The sequence below is a fragment of the Callorhinus ursinus genome, unplaced genomic scaffold (assembly GCF_003265705.2).
Source record: "Callorhinus ursinus isolate GAN/ISIS: 27379988/994484 unplaced genomic scaffold, GSC_fseal_2.0 scaffold40, whole genome shotgun sequence".
In the NCBI taxonomy this organism is placed as follows: domain Eukaryota; kingdom Metazoa; phylum Chordata; class Mammalia; order Carnivora; family Otariidae; genus Callorhinus; species Callorhinus ursinus.
In genome coordinates this window covers 3,424,123-3,447,923 of record NW_027397102.1, presented here as the reverse complement: position 1 = coordinate 3,447,923, position 23,801 = coordinate 3,424,123, and the positions used below count along the sequence as shown (strand labels likewise).

General features: G+C 36.2%; 1 protein-coding gene across 2 annotated transcripts in view; it reads right to left on the bottom strand.

Annotated features, from left to right (window-relative positions):
- The window catches only part of ATP7A (ATPase copper transporting alpha), a 153,915-nt gene that overhangs the window by 49,919 nt on the left and 80,195 nt on the right, over window positions 1-23,801 (bottom strand). For both annotated transcript variants that reach the window (XM_025882227.2, XM_025882296.2), the window contains exons 3-5: window positions 12,754-13,243; window positions 11,305-12,030; window positions 2,413-2,616 (exon numbers count right to left, since the gene is read on the bottom strand). In XM_025882227.2, the coding sequence (XP_025738012.1) occupies window positions 2,413-2,616; window positions 11,305-12,030; window positions 12,754-13,243 (1,420 nt within the window). The remainder of the gene's footprint in view (window positions 1-2,412; window positions 2,617-11,304; window positions 12,031-12,753; window positions 13,244-23,801) is intronic.

Genomic DNA, 23,801 nt, shown 5'->3' with positions numbered 1-23,801 from the left:
GATAATATATCATTTCATATGTAAATGTTTAAATACATATCTCTAAAAGATAGACTCTTCTCTTAAAAAAAATACCCATAATACCATTATCACACCTAAAATAATTCTTCAATATCACCAAATATCCAGGCAGAATTCACATTTCCAGAATTGTCTTATAATTGTTTATTAGTTTGCCTAACACAGTTCGTTTTTTTGAATTGGGATCCAAGTAAGACCCATGAACTGCAATAGGTTGAGAACTTATTGTGTAAATATAAAGCATTTGTAGAAACTAATAGGACAGGGACCTAGAGAAAGGAACTCATGCACTTAGGGAAATCACTGCAGTTACAGCAAAGAATCCAAGAACGTACCAACATGTACATTATAACATAATCAAATAATAGTCATTTCTCACAATTATCAAATTTTACTGTCTGGCACACACTAATATAAAGTGCTCTCATTCATAGGGGGCAAAAGTGCCATCCAACTTGTTAACAAAACAAAGGAGTTCATTTTGTCATAGTCATCCTGTTCTCCAGCAAAAGCCTTTTATTAACAACCATCCTACTTCTCTAGGCCAGCTATTGCTGACATTGCTGGGAAGAAAATTAATTCTGCAGAACAGATGTGTCAGCTCTTTCTGGTAATCTATGGCACTTGGTGGCTACCTGACAGGGAATGGGGATCAACAGTCCATAGGTTAACTCTGTGGTTGGATAAAAAGAAAAGAACATTAACTTAGTAAGAGTTTTTAATAAGAAAACAAAGTACCTATAAAATCTAAGTTTTCTATATAAAATGCTTACATTCTGGGCTTTGTGGATACCAAATAATTCAGAGGACCAGTTCATAGGAAAGCGTCAGTAATAAGAGTAGGGTACAGAGAAAGTAGAAAAAATCTTTTTGCTTCATTTGGATGTAATCTATAGCCAAACAGAAATAGAAGGGAAAATTTGACTCTCAAAAATAGGTTTCATACTTACATAAATTATGGATAACTTTTTAAACTCTTACTTCAAACTATAAGTAAAACTATTCATTTTTAAAAATATAATGCAAACAAAACTAAGACACAACCAGTGTTACTTAGTTTTTTTTTTTTAAAGTGAATATAGTAACCCCAGCTGGGCCAATGGTTTCCCTAATTGGGTAAAGAGGTGGTAAAGGGGAGAGTAGGAAGCAACTGGAAGGATCAATCAGCACAATGGATTTTTTTTAAAAAAAGATTCATGATTAGCATAGGCATTACTTGTCTCATGAAAAAGGCTATTTCTGAATTGCCAAAAAATAGTTGGTTCTAAAATTAAACAGGAACCTTACAAACTTATTTTGCTTTCATTTGTTTGTAACCTCCCTCCTTTCGCCTTTTAATCATTCAAAGTGTAATATAAGCTTCAGCCTCAACTGCATTCTAATTAGACATAATGGAGACTGAAATGACATGCAAAAATGACACAAGCAGATAGGTAATAACTGAAGATGGCTCTGTATAACATACACTTTGTTATGATTGTTTGGCCTGTATATATAAGGTAAGATATGTGTGTGAGTATGTATGTATGTGTGTGTCTGTGTATAGTATATATAAAGCCTTTATATATAAGGCCTATAGACCTCAGAGCTGTATTATTATTATTATATACTTTGAGTTATAATAACACAATATAGAGGGGATAAGCTGATACTAATCTTACTTATTTGGCCCTCGTGACTACAGGCATGTATTATTTAAGACACTGGGGCTAGTACCAAACCTATGATTTCAGTCTCATTAAACATAACTGTATTTTTCTGTGGTTACAAATTATGCCACAGTGTGAAGTCTATTAATATGAATGCAAACTTATAAGGTGAAACATTTGAGTATAACTGAATAAAAAAAGGTATGCTGTAAATTTTCTAAGATTTTGTGACCTAGAGTTAAAATTTATACACAATACTGAGTAACTTTTTAACATTTTTACTACAAGCAAAGATCAGTGATCAAACTGTTGGAAGAGAATAATATAATTCTAAACAAACTTGGTTTTGGTCTGGTTCTTGGTCCAGGTACAGTAATATTGAAACTTATGGACTGTGGTTATTAGTTTTAAGCATAGCTTTATCAGAAAATTTGTATGTTTCTTAAAATGCATTGCAACCAAGGCCATAGAGAACAGTAACCTTATATACTTCCTTCTGCTATTTTCCTACAAATTTCACTGATATTAAAATGTGATCGTGAGGTAAACAAGATAGAAACTTGGGAACAAAACACAAAAACTGGCTGTCAGAAAGTCAAGGTTGTCCTGCACATTACTCATATGCAGGACTTCCTAAGGCCTTGGCAAGAACCACAAAAATGGTTATGAAACACCTAAGAGAACAACAAGGACAGAGTCCTCAAACCAATACACAAAATAACAGGCTCCAAGAGTGTCTTACCTTCTTCTCGTCTTAAATTCCGTTCAATGTTTGCTACACAGGAAGCACAAGTCATACCAGTGACCTGGATGTAACACTTAGATGAAGTCTTTGCCTCTGCATCATGAATTGGTGTCATCATTTTAGTATAAAATTCATTAGTTGAAGTCAAAAGCGGCATTTCCGATGAGGTCTGAGCTATTATTACGAATGGCTCATTTGTATCTGGTGGACAGGGAAAGATTCTTTTCATTTGAGGTATTCTTCAGCTTCATCCTTGCCATTCATCACAATCCACACCTCCAGGTACTGTCAATCCATTCCTTTTAAAACCAGCATGGACCTAGAGCTCTCGGCACTGCTTTTTTACACTTTCCAGAAAGTGACTTCAAATTTCAATACTGCCCATTCCAGTTCTCTGGAAAATCTGAACTAACTGAATAAACAAAACTTTGGTTATACCAAGTTCTTCTAGTTATTTTCTCTATTGCAAACCCCAGGTAGAGAATAGTTTGTTGATGGATAGCTCTTATTTTTATAATCAATTTTTATCATCATGTTAATGATTTGCATACTGGCATTAAACCAATTCATGATATAGTAAAGAGAACAAAAATCAATTTATAAAACAGCATTGCAGTATGATGTCATTTAAAAATTTTTGTGTAAGGGTGCCTGGGTGGCTGTCGGTTAAGCATCTGCCTTCAGCTCAGGTCATGATCCCAGGGTCCTAGGATCGAGCCCCGTGTCAGGCTCTCTGCTCAGTGAGGAGCCTGCTTCTTCCTCTCCCTCTGCCCAACCCCACTTGCGCTCTCTGTCTCTCTCTCTCTCACATGCGTTCTATCTCAAATAAAATCTAAAATATATATATATAAATTTTAAAAATTGTGTATATGTATATATGAGACCATGTATAAGAAAGTCAAAATATTAATGGTGGCTATTTCTGAGGAATGGGGTTAAGGCAGGAAGAGAATGACAGACAGATGAACACATTTTCTCTATAGACACTTCTGTATTGTTTGAATTTTAAACACTAATACTAACATATAGCATTTTTTAACATTAAAATGTCTGTGGATAATGGAAGAAAAGGTAAGGAGTAAGTCAGCAGTAATCTTTGTTCTGTACAAAGGAATATTTGGGGGGTGCCTGGGTGGCTCAGTCGGTTAAGGGTCTGACTCTTGATTTTGGCTCAGGTCATGATCTTGGGGGCGTGAGATTGAGCCCCATGTCGGGCTTTGTGCTGGGTTTGGAGCCTGCTTAAGATTCTCCTTCCACCTCTACCTCTGCCCCTCCCCACCGCCGTGTGTCCATGGGCACACACACTAAAAAAATAAAATAAAATAAAATAATAAAAGGGATATTTGAAAAATCTCTCCAGAGAATGTTTATGCACTGTGGAACAACGGGAATCTCCTATCATCCAGAAGTTCCCCTGCAGTCTCAGAAAATCTGCCATTCTGTTTTAGTTTATCCACTGCAGTATTAATCACCTCCAAGAAGGGAGACGTTATCCTCTCTAGCACATCCATGCACTTGCAAAGCTAAAGATTTTATACTCTCCTGCAGAGATAAGGAGGTAAAGAGGTGATGTGGAAATTTTCAGGCACCTAACTTGTTAAAACTGGTTCAGGTCTATTTGGCTAACCCATAGAGGAATCCCTGCATCAAAGCTGGTTTTCAGGATGCTAGAGAGGTCATCTTTTGCAGAAACTTTAACAAAAGCCTGATCATTTAACTCATAATGACCTAGACTTCCCAAATCAGTATAACAGCTCTTAAATTTTAATGCACATACAACAACCTGAGGGATTTTGTTGAAATGCAGATTATGGTTCAGGACATTTAGGATGGGGCCTGAGATTCTGCATTTCCACCACTCTTCCAGGTGATGGCACCATAGCCCATCTGGGTTACAGCAAAAGACACTGATCACAATTGACTAGAGACTCCCAATTCCAAAATTAGTCAGTATCTGATCTTAAGGAAAGCAATTTAGAAAACTATACTTATTCATTCAGATTATGAGAGCATTATTTAGGAAATAGATGGTAAAATTTACCAAATACTACTGTTATCTTAAAGAATTCAAAAAGGAAGCTCATTTGCCCAGAGGAAATAGCTGTGGCTTTGAAAAAATACATTATTTAGGGGCGCCTGGGTGGCTCAGTTGGTTAGGCAACTGCCTTCAGCTCGGGTCATGATCCTGGAGTCCCAGGATCAAGTCCCAGGATCGAGTCCCGCATGGGGCTCCCTGCTCGGCTGGGGGGTCTGCTTCTCCCTCTGACCTTCCCCCTTCTCATGCTCTCTTGCTCTCTCTCTCATTCTCTCAAATAAATAAATAAATCTTAAAAAAAAGAAAAAAATACAATATTTAAATCCATCCAGGAGCTTACTTCATTCTCTCATAATTATCAAGACTTAATTCTGAAATTAGATACTGAAAAAAAGTTTATACTGCTAATTACTTGATGTCCTGTTCTAGTATTCAGTGATTTGAGGTACCAGAGATAACCCATAATAAAATCTGCAATTTTCACACTCTGGAAGTTCAGTACTAAATTAAAATAAGTCATAGAGGTAGTCCCTTTTAGCTACCTTGGCATGACCTCTCAACAAAGATCCATAGAATTGTGTTCTTTACCCCAGTGAGTGTGGCAACCAGAAGAGCAAAAGTGTCCATCTTCCACAGAAGTATGTGCAGGTGTTAAGCAGCCACACTGAATTAAATGACTACTTTTCTTCAAGTAGATTTTCTATAGGCTGTAGCAACACTACCTATGCTTAAGTGAATTCAAAAGGAAGGAAGGTCGACTTTCCTGCACTTGAGGCAACAATCAGAAAAGATTCCAAAAATTTCAAGAAAGGGTTTCCGATCTCATCCTCAAAATTGGTGGGTTCGGTGTCAGAAGTAATATGAAGAATAAATACATAATCAGAAAATGGATTAAAAAGAATTAAAAACATCATTTCTGCAACGTACTCTCAAATGATTCAGAAAAAGTCAGTGTGTGTGCATCTATGTGTGTATGTCTGTCAACATAGAGAATGATAAAGCAAATGTGGTAAAATATTAAAAATGAGGGAATCTGAGAGAAACTGGTAAACAGGAATTCTTTGTATTACTCTTGCAGTTTTTCTGTAAGTTTGAAATTAAAAATAAAAAGGTTACAAAAAAGGAAAAGAATTTGAGTTTTTTCTTAATTGGTTACTGAAGACTTAACTTCATATATTATATATCTTTTTAAGAGAATGATGAGATTGATGGTCATAATAAAAAGTACCTCCCATGCAAGGGTGGTTCAGTATTTGTAAATCAATCAATGTGATACATCACATCAACAAAAAAAAAAAAAAGAAAAAAGAAAAAAAATCATTTCAATAGGTGCAGAAAAAGCATGACAAATTACAACATCCATTCATTATAAAAACCCTCTAAAAGGAGGTATTAGAGGGAACACACCTCAACATTATAAATGCTTTATATGAAAAACCCACAACTAACATCATACTCTATGGTGAAAAACAGAGTTTTTCCCCTAAGATCAGGAACAAGACATGGATGTCTGTTCTCACCACTTTTATTCAACACAGTACTGAAAGTCCTAGTCACAGCAATCAGACAACAAAAAGAAACAAAAGGCATCCAAATGGCAAGGAAGAAATAAAACTTTCACTGTTTGCAGATGAGATGATACTATATAGAAAACCCTAGAGTCCACCAAAAAACTACTAGAACTGATAAATGAATTCAGTAAGGTCGCAGGATACAAAATCAAGGCATACACCAATAATGAAGCAGCAGAAAAAGAAAAAGCAATTCCATTTACAATTGCATCAAAAACAATAAAATACCTACGAAAAAACGTAACCAAATAGGTAAAAGATCTGTACTCTGAAAGCTATAAAACACTGATGAAAGAAACTGAAGACAAAACAAAGAAATGGAAAGACATTGCATGCTCTTGGATTGGAAGAACAAATAATATTAAAATGTCTATACTACACATTTAATCTAAGTGACCTACACACTTAATGCAATCCCTACCAAAATACCAATAGCATTTTTCACAGAACTAGAACAAACAATCCTAAAATTTGTATAGAAACACAAAAAACCCTGAATAGCCAAGGCAATCTTGAAAAAGAAAAAGAAAACTGGAGGTATCACAATACCAGGCATCAAGTTATATTACAAAGCTGTAGTAATCAAAATAGTATGGTACCGGAACAAAAATAGATACATAGATCAATAGAACAAAATAGAAAGCCCAGAAATAAACCCACAATTACATGGTCAATTAATCTTTGACATAGGCAGCAAGAATATGTAATGGAAAAAATACAGTCTCTTCAACAAATACTGTTGGGGAAACTGGACAGCTACATGCAAAAGAATGAAACTGGACCACTTTCTTACACCATACACAAAAATAAATTCAAAGTGGACTGAAGACCTAAATGTGAGACCTGAAACCAAAAACCCTAGAAAAGAACCCAGGCCGTAACTTCTTTGACACTGGTCATAGCAACTTTTTTCTAGATATGCCACCTGAGGCAAAGGAAACAAGAGAACAATAAACTACTGGGACTACATCAAAATAAGTCTTCTGCACAGCAAAGGAAACAACTAACAAAACTAAAAGGCGACCTACTGAATGGGAGGCAATATTTGCAAATGACATATCCAATAAAGGGTTAGGATCCAAAATATATAAAGAACTTACCAAATTCAACAACAACAAAAAACAAATAATCCAATTTAAAAATGGGCAGAAGACTTGAACAGATATTTCTCCAAAGACTTATAGATGGCCAACAGACACATGAAAAGATGCTCAACATCGGTGATCATCAGGGAAATACAAATCGAAAATACAATAAGATAGCACCTCACACCTGTCAGGATGGCTAAAATTAAAAACTCAAGAAACAGCAAGTGTTGGCAAGGAGGTGGAGGAAAAGGAACCCTCTTGCACTGTTGGTGGGAATGCAAACTGGGAGCAACCACTCTGGAAAACAGTATCGAGGTTCTTCAAAAAGTTAAAAATAGAACTATCCTCTGATCCAGCAATCGCACTACTGGGTATTTACCCAAAGAATACAAAAACACTAAATCAAAGGGAGACACACACCCCAATGTTTATAGCAGCATTATCTACAATAGCCAAATTATGGAAGCAGCCCTACTGTCCATCGATTGATGAATGGATAGAGAAAGTGTAGTGCATATATATACGTGTACACACACACACACACACACACAGGAATATTATTTAGCCATAAAAAATGAAATCTTGCCATTTGCAATGACACGGATGGAGCTAGAGAATATAATTAGGGAAATAAGTCAGAGAAAGACAAATACTGTATGAGTTTACTCATACATGGAATTTAAGAAACAAAATAAATGAGCAAAGGGACAAAAAAGAGAGAAACAAATTAACAAAGAGATTCTTAATTATAGAGGATAAACAGATGGTTACCAGAAGAAGGGTTTGAAAGATGGATTAAATAGGTGATGGGGATTAAGGAGTGCACTTGTGATGAGCACCAAGTAATGTACGGAAGTGCTGAATCACTATATTGTACACCTGAAACTAATGTAACAGTGTATGTTAACTACACCTGAATTAAATTTTTAAAAAATAAAATTAAAAAAAGAATTCACCAATGAAGAAAAAAAAGCACCTCATATTTCTCTATCTCCTTTAACTTTTACTGCCCCCCTAGGATTAGTATGTCATAAAGAAAAATTGTGCCGGTCCCTCTCTGTCTGGGAAGGGGTTTATGGTGATAGGCTGTGAGGCCAGGATCAGCATTGACACTGATATTCAGAAAATGGGTAGCCACCATTCTGATGGCATCTTAAACTCTGAATGATCTCTAGCAGAAATACAGAATGCAATCATTTGCTATCAACCTTTTATCCCAATAATATGGGTCACTGTAGTCACAACTCTATCAATTCTTTTATGGTGACGTCCAATGTGGCAAGGTTTTTTACCTATTCATCATGGCCATTAATGTGTTTGTTATGACCCCTAACAGATGTAGGGCACATAACAGGCTCCTGGTAATTATTTGTTGAACAATCAATTCCTGGCGCCCTTGACAATAGTTGGTTAAGGTAAAAGCCATTGTTAAGAGTTATTGAACATGTTGTATTCATGGATCCTGAGGACTAGGTAGATGATAGACATGGTACTAGAAACTATCAAGTACTCTTACTTGTCTGACCAAAATTTCTCCTATTGCTCAAGTTTATCTTTGAAGCCATGTGAGGTTGTTGGAAAGTCACTTTTACTCTGCTCACATCTGTTATATAAAAACTCTTAAATGCCATTTTAAATTATTTATTATATTATCACTGCATTAAATAAACATATTAAAATAGATTTAATTCAGAGAGTTTATTTATAGAGGTCACTGCAGCAAATTATTTTCACCAGCGTTTCTCAAACTTTAATGTGCATATGAATTACCTGGAGAGCTTATTAAAATTAAAATGTAGATTTTTATTTAATGGGTATGCAGTGGGTCAGAGATTCTAGTTCTAACAAGCTCCCAGTGAGGGTGCTGCCACTGCTGATCTGTGAACCATACTTTAAGCTGCCAAAATACAGACCCAAATGAATAGGATAAATTCCAATGTGGGGGTCCAATCTGAAAGTCTGTGAGGTTCTTGCTTACAATAATGCCAGATATCAGATTTGATTTTAAAAAAGAATTATATATACATATATATATATACATGTACACACACACACACACACACACACAATGGAATACTATTTAGCAATAAAAAGGAATGAAATATTGATATATGTTACAAACATAGATGAACATTTATCTGCCTTGAAAACAGTATACTAAATGAAAGAAGTTAGACACAAAAGGACAAATATTCTATGATTCCACTTATATGGTACCTAGAGTTGTCAAATTCATAAAGAAAAATATAGAACAGTAAATAACAGGAGCTGAGGGAGAGGGAAGGGAAATAAGGAGTGACTGCTAATGGGTATGGGGTTTCTTTTGGGGGTGATGAAAGCTGTAAAACTCTGAATATACTAAGAACCACTGGATTGTATACTTTAAAAGGGTAAATGTTCATAGCAGCAATGTCCACAACAGCCAAACTGTGGAAGGCGACAGGACGCCCTTCAATGGATGAATGAATGAAGATGTGGTTCATATACACAATGGAATATTACTCAGCCATCAGAAAGGATGAATACCCACCATTTGCATCAACATGGATGGAACTGGAGGGTGTTATGCTAAGTGAAATAAGTCAAGCAGAGAAAAACAATTATCATATGGTTTCACTCATATGTGGAACATAAGGAATAGCGCAGAAGACCATAGAGGAAGGGAGGGAAAACTGAACGGGAGGAATCAGAGAGGAAGACAAACCATGAGAGGCTCTGGACTCCAGGAACTAAACTGAGCGTTACAGAAGGGAGGGGGTGGGGGATGGGGTACCTGGGTGATGGGTATTAAGAAGGGCACCTGTGGTGATGAGCACTGGGTGTTATATGCAACTAATGTATCACTGAACACTACATCAAAAACTAATGATGTACTATATGTTGGCTACCTGAACATAAAAAAAAAAGAAACTTAGATACAATTGATATGGGAGATGGACCCACAGACGTCTTAATATTTGCCATCCTTAGGGTAGCATATAATAAAATAATACTAGTTTACAAAAATTTAAAAAATAAAAACTCTTAAAAAATAAAAAAACTAAAATTTTTTTAAAAATTAAAAAAATAAAAGTGAATTTTATGGCATGCAAACTACATCTTTACATTAAAAAGTGAGAATTCTATAATTTCTGTCATTTGTCATGAGTATGAAAATTAAGAATACTTAGTATGTCTCAGGGTCCTCTCCCACTGACATTTATCTATCACAATAATTTGAGCATGTGTTTAATTTTTTATGCTTTTCAGTTTTAATGAGCTCAAAAAAAGAATAGAGCTATTTGATATCTTTCATTCTAATCAGAATAGCAAAAGTTAATAACATTGTCTGGAAATTAGTTATACAATTTTCCTGTTTTATTTACAGCAAGAAATTTCATTAGGGCATTTCCAGTTTAATTCAAGGCTAGGTTCAATTCTAGTTCAAAATAACAAGTTCCCATAGGCAAATTCATTGAATATTCATTTTTGGTTTCAGTTCAAGGTAAGGGCTGGCAGGAAATAGACTTTGGGGCAGTTCTAGAGTCAGTTTCATTTGAATGTCCAAATTTAAAGCTACAGTTAAAATTCTATTATTTATTTCTACCTTTTTTTCTTGTCAAAACAGCATTTGCAAAAAAAAAAAACAGCAATTGCTTCTCCCATTATACATGTACACATACATCCTTGTCACAAAAAACAAAACACATAGGCAAGCACAATGGAAATAAATATCACCTTTATCCTACCACTCATATAATAACCACTGTTAAAATTTTAGTTCATGTCCTGCCAGGAATTTTATCACTCATATATATGAACAACATTTACATGGTACAAATCCTTACATATGTGTTTATAAAATTTTGAACATACTGAATATACAGATTTTTAGCTTTTATTTTTTCATTTAACAAGATATCTCATACACTTTCCTGTGGTATTAAGTATCTTTAGTACTATAATTTATTATAGCTCTATAGCATTTCATCATATGGATGTATCATGATTTAATGTTACTAGTTTTTAAATATTACAGATAATTATGCAAACATCCTTATGCATCTCTGTACACATTGCTGACTACTTCTATAGGACTTACTTCCAAAAACTGGAATTGCAGTGCCTATTACTCATTTATTATTGATGAAAGCCAAAGAATCCAAAATAGGAAATAAAAAACATTAGGGGAATCTGAGAAAAAAGTGATAATTACCTGACAAGGCAGCATCAAATCCCATGTCTTCTATTGCTTCTCTCAAGGTTTCTGGAGTGGTTAGTAGAGGATCATACTCAACAGTCCCATTACCATTTGCAAGAGATACTCGTATGGATTTTACCCCTGCCTTTTTTGATATGACACCCTCAATAGACTGAACACAAGAATTACAAGTCATGCCATCAATGTTTATCACAGTTTCTTGAGTCAGAGGATGGCTAGCTATGTTCAAAGGAATATTTTGAAGAGATGAGCCGGAGGGAGAGTTTGAGGTACTCTCAACTTCACTTGTAATACTAACTCTATATTGCCCTGGTGACACGGCCTCTATTGCTTTTCTCAGGGTTTCTGGAGTGACTGAGCTTGCATTGTACTTTACTATGGCAGATCTATTCTCTAAAGAAACTACTATGCTGCTTACATATTGGAGTGTAGATAAAGCACTTTCAATATTTAACACACATGATTTACAATGCATGCCATCTATAATGAAAGTGACTGTTGAATCACTGGTATATGATGGACTCCTTTGCTGTGATCCTTCTGAGGATTTGACTGGTGTATTCTTTAGGCGTTCTATATCAATAGCTCCCAACTTGAGGTACTTGGGCTGTTTTTTGATGAATGCTGGAAAGCCCACAGCTTCAATCTGCTTTTTTATTTCCTCTACTGTGATAAGATGAGGTTGGTAAACAATAGTAGCTTCTTGGTTGTCCAGGGAAACTAGTTAATAAAAAGAGAAATATTATATTAGTTATTCCTAGGCCACTTCAGAAAACATTCTGTAGACCAAATCAATACCACACATAATTGTTTCTCTGTTTTTGTTGTCAGTATCCTTTCTTAAGCTATTTCAGTTCTTTTCAGAAAATGTTATTGACACAGACTGAAAAAAACTAAAAAAAATATGACCACTATATCTATGATCTCCAAGTTTCCACATGCCTGAATAGAAATATATTAGAGGTAGAGAGGACCCCAGGCATGTTGCATTAAAAACCCTGAACTCCGGGGCGCCTGGGTGGCTCAGTTGGTCGAGCGACTGCCTTCAGCTCGGGTCATGATCCCGGAGTCCTGGGATTGAGTCCCACATTGGGCTCCTGGCTCAGAGGGGAGCCTGCTTCTCCCTCTGACTCTCTCCCCTCTCATGTTGTTTCTCTCTCTCTCTCAAATAAAAAAAAAATGTTTTAAAAAAATATAAACCCTGAACTCCATGAATTGCTACTCCTGCTGCCTTTTCTGCTTATTTAAGACCCATGTAACTTTTAATTATAATCATTAATTTGACCCTGGGTATATGCACACTGTACCCCAGACTTCAATGAAGCCGTAAGTTATTTTAGTCCAGTGGATTCAAAACCCATGCTTAAGAAGAAAGCAAAAACCTCAACGACCAAAATGGAAAATTAAGCTCACAAAACAAACAAATAACACAAGATATATTACCTTTAATTCGCTGAACACCTTGCAGCTTCCCAATTTTTCCTTCAATGGTGCTGGTACATGAATGGCAGGTCATCCCTTCTACTTTCATCTTCAGCATGACTTCACCTGCTTGAGCCATACTGTAATCTTCACAAGTTCCTGACTTTTTCTCCAGAGTTCCGGTATCTAAACTGAGATCTGGAAGCAGCTCTATTATCTGATTGGCATTCACTATAGAAGGGATTACTGTCACCACTACAGTTCTTTGCTGAGGGGAAATTTTAATGTCTGTCACACCCTTGGTCTTGAGCAATGTGTTTTGGATATGGTCCCATGGCACAGCCAGTGAAGCAGCAACAGTCAGAAACACAGTCTCAGTTAAAACAGGGAGAGGATTAGGATTGTGGAGAATAGCATCAAAGCCCATGTCATCAATAGCTTCCAGTAGGGTCTTTGGAGTGTGTAGTTTAGGGTCATAAATAATAGTTGCATTTTTTTCTTCCAGTGAAACCTTTTGGAACAAAATTTCAAGTCAGTTTAATTAAATTTCATGACCTAGAACAGAAAAATTAGCAATCATCATACCACATTCAAGAAGAATGGAACAAATAATTCAATCAAGTGAAGCTTCTCTATTAGTTCTCATCTTTACTATTCTCTTTGGAAAGAAACAGAAAATGTCTTCTGTACTTATAGGAATGATAAAGTTATACGTAGGTGTATGTGACTCAAGTACTGATTAGGCTTTTGAAACATACACATGGACAAACACACCCTAGAATTTCACAACAAACAACTCTTCTTTACTATCTCCTTTTACAAATTATTTCAATACTTCACACTCTACCAATTCAAAAGATAAAGGAAACAGGATTAGCTGCCGAAAATAAAAGGTGATATGAAGTTTAAATTTTAAGATGCTCAGTTAAGATAACTTTGGGAGAAAAGATATAAGCATGCTAGTTTATGATTAAAGGTAGTATTGTAGGATTTTGTAGCATATATTCCTGTAACCTTCTAAGTTACTACAGCCTAGTATTACTTTTATTCAAAATAAGAACATCTTTATTGTTTCACATGATTCAATGATAAAAACAATGACTGGATTCCTAAAGCTCAGCTACTGTATATAATTTAACTACTACCATGATTGCATGCATATCTTTGGCTGATACCTTATGAAAATTAATGATGTAGTCATACACACAAACACAATTACTGGGCTGGGAGTCAGAAGATTTGCATTCCACTGAAAATTCTCCACTTAATAACAAATCACACTCATTAATTTTACCATCTGAAAAATGGGGAAATATGCCCTATATTCTTCTAGGGCTGGGTTGTTATAAGGATCATATGAGTAAATACATAAGAAAGTAGTTCTTTATAGCAGTGAGTTAAAGGTAAACACTGAACAACTAATATTTATTGAGCACCTATTATATGTGCCAGGAACAAGGATTCTCAAGACACAAAGCTGAGCATGACAGTCACAGGGAGCAATACTAGAACAGAAAATACAGAAAACAGACATGTATTCATCCCTGGGAATATGGGTCAGAAAAGGCTTCTTAGATAATATCTTAATGTAAAAGGACAAACAGAAATCAGCAAGGACGCATGAGGCAGGAATTCCAGACAAATGGATAAAGTAGATAAAGATCATAAGCGAGAGAATTAGGCAACTGATTTATTATGGGACCCCTTTTATGCCAATAATGGTTTGCAATTTATCATATTGGTAATAGGGTTATGGAAAAGTTAAGCAGGGGAATGACATGATTGCATTAGCATTTTAGAGAAGAATCATTCTGGAGACATTTGGGGTAGAATGGAGTGACACAGGATGGAAAATCAGGAGACTATTGCGATTGCACAGTGGTACAGAGAAGATCTGAATTAAGGCATGAACACTGGGGCTAAAGAAAAAGGGGCAGTTCCAACATACATTTGGGAGGGCAAGAATTAGTAAGGACATTATAGATAATAAAGGATAGGATTAGAATGACTTACATGTTTACAGAGTGGGCCAATGTATAGATGCTGTTGCCATTAACTATTATCAGAGATAGAGGAGGAAAACTGGAGGAAGTTAAGAGATTGGAGCAGAGGGAAAAGAAAGATGATAAATTTAGTTTTAGACCCATTGATTCTGAGAGGCGGTAGGGTATTAATGTTCTAAAGGCAGTTAAAATATGGGCATTATTGGGACACCTGGGTGGCTCAGTCGGTTAAGTGTCTGCCTTCGCTCAGGTCATGATCCTAGGGTCCTGGGATCAAGTCCCGCATCGGGCTCCTTGCTCAGTGGGGAGCCTGCTTCTCCCTGTCCCTCTGCCACTCCCCCTGCTTGTGCTCTCTCTCTGACAAAATCTTTTAAAAATATGGGCATTATTATTATTATTATTACTATGGATTCCTGGTGAAAATCTTTGTTCCATAAATAAAAGCAATCCCAAAATATAATTAAAAGTAATTAAAAATCAGGGCGCCTGGGTGGCTCAGTCAGTTAAGTGTCCGACTTTTGATCTCAGCTCAGGTCTTGATCTCAGGGTCGTGAGTTGAGGCCGTGCATTAGGATCCATACTGGGTGTGGAGTCTACTTAAAAAAGTAATTGAGTAGGAAGTATCACTTTAAACTGTCTACAATAGTTATATAGTGAAATCTGTCACTTATATTAATGAACTTAATATTTTTATTTCTTCCTTTAGCTTGGTAATCAATGGCTAGATATTTGGTGGAATCTTAAAACGCACCCATGGAACAAAAAAGATTCTAAGACTGATAATTCTAGTTGGTCAGCTTGCTCTTAGTTATGGAAGAGATCACTAGCATAAGGGATCCAAAACAGAAGTGGGAAAATAATTTAAAAATTTTATCTTGGAATATGCCACATAACATTTCTCATGAATAAGCTGCAGTATAGCCAAACTACATGTAGTTCAGACATATACTTTTCAGAGATGCAATATAAATATAGTCACTATAAAATGAAGGCTTTTGTGTTTTTGTATCTCTAAAGAGATTTTCTTTTAAACTCTAATCTGAGTCTACTGAAGTCAGTGATTTTCTGATTAAGAAAATTACTTTAAAAAATTTAATATTCAGGGGCACCTGGGTGGCTCAGTCGGTTAAGCATCTGCTTCAGCTCGGTCATGATCTCAGGGTCCTAGGATTGAGTTGGGCTCCCTGCTCAGCAGGGAGTCTGCTTCTATCCCTCTACCCCTCCCCCCAATTCATGCACTCTCTCTCTATCTCAAATAAATAAAATCTTTTAAAAAAAATTTAAAGAGGGGCACCTGGGTGGCTCAGTCGTTAAGCATCTGCCTTTGGCTCAGGTCATGATCCCGGGGTCCTGAGATCAAGCCTCACATCAGGCTCCTTGCTCAGCGAGGAGTCTGTTTCTCCCTCTCCTTCTGGCCCTTCCCCCTCTTGTGTTCTCTCTCTTTCTCAAATAAATAAATATCTTTAAAAAAATAAAAAAATGTAAACATTCAAACTAAAGAGGAAGCTGGAGAACAGATGAGGGGTGGGAAAGGAGTGACTATGAAGGGGCAGCACAGGAGAGTTTTTTGGCGTGACGGGACTATTAGTGTCCTGGCTGTGGTGGTAGTTAAATGAATCTATACATGTGTTAAAATTCACCAAACTAAAAAAATGAAATCATAGAACCATATACCAAAAAGAAGTTAATTTTACTGTATGATAATTGTCTTAAACAAACAAAAAAGATAAAAAAATTCAGTTAGTTGTATTGGCTACATTTCAAGTGTTCAACAGCCATTGTGGCTAAGTGGCTGCTATATGGTACTGGGTATAAATAGAACATTTCCATAATTGCAGTACACTGCATTGGACAGTATTGCTCCAGGTACTACTATACTTTTTTATGATAAAGTACCAAACTTTTTTGAAAGGGTGGAAATTTCCTTTCTCTTTATGTTTAAATACACTGTATATGGTATCTTTTTAAAAAGATCTGGTTTTGAGCTAATTTCCACCTCCCCAAAAAATGTTAATTTACCAACATACCCAATGAGAAACTGTACTTAAAACTGACTTTATAAGCAAAAATCACTTTCTCACTAGATGGCTTGCTGTAATTTCTACTGCACTGGCCTATCTTCTAATTATAAAAGACATAAGGAAATAAGGCAACTATGTATATAAAATACTACTTACAAAAGTTATATTACCCTATGTTGTTTTCATGCTGTACACTAAAAACACTTCCTCATTTAGTAACTTCTTTTTGTGTGTTTTAAAGCTAGCTACCACACTTAGCACAAACAAAAATGTTCCCCTTTGGGGTAACTTTTCCTCTGACTGTTAGATATTTAAGAATATCTAAGAGTTAGGTATCAAAGAGACTTTTCAAGCCTAAAGTCTCAAAGGAAACAAAAACAAGCAGTACCTTTGTTTCTTTTAAGAGGAAATTCACATAGTGATTATCATAATACCTTGGATACCAAATCCTTTGCCAGGAAGCTAAAATAACATTTATTTATTCAACAAATACTTACTGAGTGTCTATTGTGTGCCTGGCACTGTGCTAGCTGCTAGGGATACAATGGTGAGCAAAAACAAGCACTGACTCTGTAAACCCGGAAATTGCTGGTAGCAATATGATTCTGGGTCGGCTTAACTCTTTCACATTATCCCTGCCAACGAAAACCACCTCCACCTATTCACCATATTGTTCCAAAGTTTCAAAAGCTTATCTTTTTCTCTCAATTTTTCATTAAGAACCAATGCTGTTAACTTCACTACTAGATTTACCCCAAAGATACAAATGTAGAGATCTGAAGGGGCACCTGCACCCCAATGTTCATAGCAGCAATGTCCACAATAGCCAAACTGTGGAAAGAGCTGAGATGTCCTTCAACAGAAGAATGGATAAAGAAGATGTGATGTGTAGGGGCGCCTGGGTGGCTCAGTCGTTAAGCGTCTGCCTTCGACTCAGGTCATGATCCCAGGGTCCTGGGATCGAGCCCCACATCGGGCTCCCTGCTCAGCAGGAAGCCTGCTTCTCCCTCTCCCCCTCCCTCTGCTTGTGTTCCCTCTCTCGCTGTATCTCTCTCTGTCAAATAAATAAAATCTTTAAAAAAAGAAAGATGTGATGTGTGTACACACACACACACACACACACACACACACACACACTGGAATATTACTCAGCCATCAGAAAGGATGAAGTCCATTTGTATTGACATGAGTGGAACTGGAGGCTATTATGCAAAATAAGTCAATTAGAGAAAGACAATTATCATATAGTTTCACTCATATGAAGAATATAAGAAACAGGGGCGCCTGGGTGGCTCAGTCGGTTAGGCGTCTGCCTTCACTCAGGTCATGATCTCAGGGTCCTGGGATCAAGGCCTGTGTCGGGCTCCCCGCCCAGCGGGAAGTCTGCTTCTCCATCTGCCCCTCCCCCTGACTCATGCTCACTCTCTCTCCCTCTCTCTCTCAAATAAATAGATAAAATCTTAAAAAAAGAGAATATAAGAAACAATGCAGAGGATCATAGGGGAAGGGAGGGAAAAAGTGAATGGGAAGAAATAAGAGCGGGAGACAAACCATGAGAGACTCTTAACTATGGGAAAGAAAGTGAGGGTTGCTGGACAGGAAGTGGATGGAGGGATGGGGTAACTGGGTGATGGGAGTTAAGGAGGGCACTTGATGTAATGAGCACTGGGTGTTACATGCAACTGATGAATTACTGAACTCTGCATCTGAAACTAATGATGCTCTGTATGTTAGCTAATTGAATTTAAATAAAATAAAATTTGAAAAAGAACCAACACTGTTATTTCTATTTTTATAAGAATTATTTTTCCATTAAAATAAAAATAAACATATACCAGTCTACAAATTATGAATGTGACTCATAGGAAGGACTCAAGGTGGAAGACTATTCACTGTATTTAGATGAAGGCAGGAGTGGAAGAGAAGAAAAGAAAATAAATCAAACATATTCTGTGGTCTCAGCAGCATTAATAGTAGAGTAGAGGGTGCTAAATGTCCATAGAAATTATAAAGATCCATTATTTTAATGAGAATGGTATTCTTTATCTACTGAAATGCCTAAAACATGAAATTCAAGCACAGTATACTTAATCTGCATGTGACTTCTATATAATTTGCTCTCAAGTAGGATGAAAGCTAGAACCTTGGACAAATCACCCTAACTCAAAGAGCTTCATTTTCCTAAGAGACCGGTTTAAAGCTCACTTTCTTACATTTTCTTTTTTTTTTAAGATTTTATTTATTTGACAGAGAGAGAGAGACAGGCAGAGAGGGAACACAAGCAGGGGGAGTGGGAGAGGGAGAAGCAGGCTCCCTGCTGAGCAGGAAGCCCGATGCGGGGCTCGATCCCAGGACCCTGGGATCATGACCTGAGTCTAAGGCAGACGCTTAACGACTGAGCCACCCAGGCGCCCCTTTCTTACATTTTCATAACAACTCAACATAAAGGTAATCAGGGGTTTTTCAGAGCTTGAAAGGATTCTATCATTTTATATAGACTGAAGTCAGAAAAGTGAAATGATTCATCAGTTATCTTGAATTTCTTTTTTTTAATTTTTTATTAAAGATTTTATTTATTTATTTTGACAGAGAGAGAGAGAGAGACAGCGAGAGAGGGAACACAAGCAGGGGAGAGTGGGAGAGGGAGAAGCAGGCTTCCCGCTGAGCAGGGAGCCTGATGTAGGGCTCGATCCCAGGACCCTGGGACCATGACCTGACCCAAAGTCAGACGCTTATCGACTGAGACACACAAGTGCCCCCTACCTTGAATTTCTAATATGTTTGAGTCACCAACCACAAATAGTTTTGACTCAACTAAAAACTATTTAAAATACATAGAAGGAACCCAATATAGATTACATATTTTACAATAAAATTATATTATTCTTTTTTGAAAAAATGTGTATATATTAATCAAGTAACACTCTACTTTGATGCTTCAATACAGGATACTGAAAATTAAAAGCCATTAATATAAACTGTATGGTACTTGCACAAAACAGACACATAGATCAATGGAACAGAATAGAAAACCCAGAAATAGCATGCGTTGTAATGAGCACTGGGTGTTATGCGCAACTAATGAATCATTGAACGCTACATCAAAAACTAATGATGTACTATACAGTGGATAACTGAACATAATTTACAAAAAAAGAAAACCCAGAAATAAATCTACGCTTATATGGTCGAGTCTATGACAAAAGAGGCAAGAATATACAATGAGAAAGAGATAGTCTCTTCAATAAATGGTACTAGGAAAACTGGACTACATGTAAAAGAATGAAACTGGACCACTTTTTAACACCATATACAAAAATAAACTCAAAATGGATTAAAGACCTAAATGTGTGACCTGAAACCATAAAAATCCTAGAAAAGTACACAGGCAGTAATTTCTCTGACAGTGGCCATCACAACATTTTTTGAGATATGTCTCCTAAGGCAAGGGAAACAAAAACAAAAATAAACTGGGGCGCCTGGGTGGCTCAGATGGTTAAGCGTCTGCCTTCGGCTCAGGTCATGATCCCAGGGTCCGGAGATCGAGTCCCGCATCGGGCTCCCTGCTCCTTGGGAGCCTGCTTCTCCCTCTGCCTCTCTCTCTCTCTCTCTCTCTGTCTCTCATGACTAAATAAATAAAATCTTAAAAAAAAATAAAAAAATAAACTATTGGGACTACACCAGAATGAAAAGCTTTTACACAGCAAAGGAAACAAGCCATCAACAAAACAGAAAGGCAACCTACTGAATGGGAGAAGATATGTGCAAATAGCATATCCGATAAAGCGTTAGGATCCAAAATACGTAAAGAACTTATCAAACTCAACACCAAAAAAATAATAATCCAAATAAAAAATGGGCAGAAGACATGAATAGACATTTTTCCAAAGAAGACATACAGATGGCCAACAGACATATGAAAAGATGCTCAACATCACTCATCATCAGGGAAATACAAATCAAAACCACAATGAGATACCACCTCACACCTGTCAGAATGGCTAAAATCAACAACACAAGAAACAACAGTTGTTGGAAAGGATGCAGAGAAAGGAGAATGCTCTTGCACTGTTGGTGGGAATGCAAACTGGTGCTGCCACTCTGGAAAACAGTATGGAGGTTCCTCAAAAAGTTAAAAATAGAACTACCCTATGACCCAGAAATTGCACTACTAGGTATTTACCCAAATAATACAAAAATACTAATTCAAAGGGATACATGTACCCGATGCTTAACAGCAGCATTATCTGCACTAACTAAATTATGGAAACAGCCCAACTGTCCACTGACTGATGAATGGATAAAGATATGGAACAAAGGAATATCACTCAGCCATAAAAAAAAATGAAATCTTGCCATTTACAACAATATGGATGGAGCTAGAGTATTATGCTAAGCGAAATAAGTCAGTCAGAGAAATACCATGATTTCACTCATATCTAGATTTTAAGAAACAAAACAAATGAGCAAAGGGGGGAAAAAAGAGAGAGGGAGGCAAACCAAGAAACAGACTCTTAACTATGGAGAACAAAGAGATGGTTATCAGAGGGGAGGTGAGTGGGGAGATGGGTTAAATAGTTGATGGATTAAGGAGTGCACTTGTTGGGATTAGCACCAAGTGTTGTATGGAAGTGCTGAATCACTATATTGTATACCTGAAGCTAATAATACACTGTTAACTAACCAGAATTTATGTTTTTTGAAGATTTTATTTATTTATTTATTTATTTATTTATTTATTTATTTGACAGAGAGATAGAGAGAGCGCACAAGTAGGCACAGCAGCAGGCAGAGGGAGACGGAGAAGCAGGCTCCCCACTGAGCAGGGAGCCCGACATGGGGCTCGATCCCAGGACCCTGGGATCATGACCTGAGCCAAAGGCAGCCACTTAACCAACTGCGCCACCCAGGTACCCCAACTAATCAGAATTTAAATAAACACTGGGAAAAAAAGAATACTGAACAGGTAGTACAGATTTCGCATAAAACTCTTCCTTTATAGTATCCCCTATTATTACTTAATGTATTACATTCAGTGTGATACGTTTGTTAAAATTGATTAAAGTTTTTATGAAAAAAATTCAAAAACCAAATATCTTAAAATGAAAAAGATGCAGAGATTAGATTTTTTTAAGTTGTAGCATTGTTTTCATTGCTATTATCATTTTTTCAAAAATTATTCAACTAATGCATGGTTATTCATTATGAAACATTTAAATACAAAATTATACAAAGGAAATAGCGAAACTCCCTGTCCATACCATTCCTTCACTGCTAGATTTCTATATTGAATTTGACCTTGTTTTGAAATTTGGGGTAAAGTTCAACTAAATCAGAAACCTAACCCTTTTTGAATAACTGACTCTACATCTTCATGATGGATAATTATTACCTAGGAATTAAGCAAAATGCCTGTTTTACTCTAACACAATGTTTGAAAAACAGAATGTTCGATGCTCTATCATTTGCCATAGAAAAGGTAGAAAATGAAGTAAGTTCCAAGTAGAAATAAAAAAAAAAATTCATCTCTATATGCTGATATGGAACAATCTCTAAGATATATTTGCTAAGTGAGAAAAGCAAGGTACAGATAATATATACATATAATATGTGTATATTATATATAGTATATGTGAAAGGTAAAAGAAAATGGAGTTACTTATGTCAAGGGGTTTTAAAATGGAGCCAGGAGGCTATTAAGGAGGTGGGCCTTATACATGTCCTCACCTGGTGGAACCATGAATTTCTGAACTGGGCCAAACCACAAATATTCCAAGGACTCTGCATAAACATCTGCAACTTACTACATTAACAGACTTTTGCTTAGTGATAGGCTTAGCAATCAATTATGTTTAGCCAAAATTAGTTTTCTGATACCAATACCAACCCAAATTCTTTGTAAACAATGTATACAAGCGTTCCTCTTTGTCTTTAAAAACCACTGACTTTTGTTCCCTAGAGGAACACAATTTGGGTTGCTACCTAAATCTGTGCTTCCTGAATTGTAATTCTGAGACCCCAAAAAAATGCTTTTGTCTTATTTCAGTTCTTCCTCTTTTCTCAGTGGATATATGCTTCCATTTTTAGATAGATAGATGGATGTCTATATAGATACACATATATACAGGTAAACCATTTTACATTCATAGTCTATTTCTGGAAGGATACATACATTAGCAAACATAAATGGTTTCTGTTGGGAGGGGGATTTTACTCTGTATTATTTGTGTTACTTTTTCAATAATAAAAAAACAGTTAAGGGGAGCAAGGAATGTATTGGTCCACAGGATGAATTTGGTAACTGCTAGCATCTAGGTGGCCATTTTTTAAAGGACAGTCTAAATTAGGCGTATGGACTGCAGCCTTTATCTGAGTAAAGGGGAAAAGCACTCAAAATGCTAGCAGTATAAATTTCAAGGACAAATGTAATTTGGTAATAAGGCATTAATCTTTGGAGTCATTCAGTACTTGTACCTAATTAAATTTGTTTTTACATTTCCCCTTTCAAAAAGGCCAAATAATTCCAGAGAAAGACCTTCACATTATCTGCCCATTTTATTTTTCCTCTGAACAGACCACTGAGTGATTAAATTAAACTTTGGGTTAATCTCTTTAAAGTCTACAGTCTTCACATGGACAAGACAAACAAGATTATACTCATTTACAAACTTTATAAGGTAAGACACAATTCCCAAAATGTATTTAAATGCTGATGCTGCAAAGAGAAATAATCACATTAATTCTACTTATTACAAAATTAGAGACATCTTGACTATTCAACTCTCCTTGAATTCTGTTAATTAAAGCTCTAATCTGTTCCACTGTAGCATTTTTTCAATAAAACAACCCCACTCAATTTAACATCACAATTACGTTACTTCATTTCAGAGTTTTATTCCAAACAAGAAAGAACTCCTTGACTTAGTTGAAAAAATGTCCTCTCTAAATCTGTTTTCCATTTTTTTAAAGATTTTATTTATTTATTTTAGAGAGAGAGAGCACAAGTGTCCACAAGCCAGGGAAGGAGCAAAGAGGAAGGGAGAGG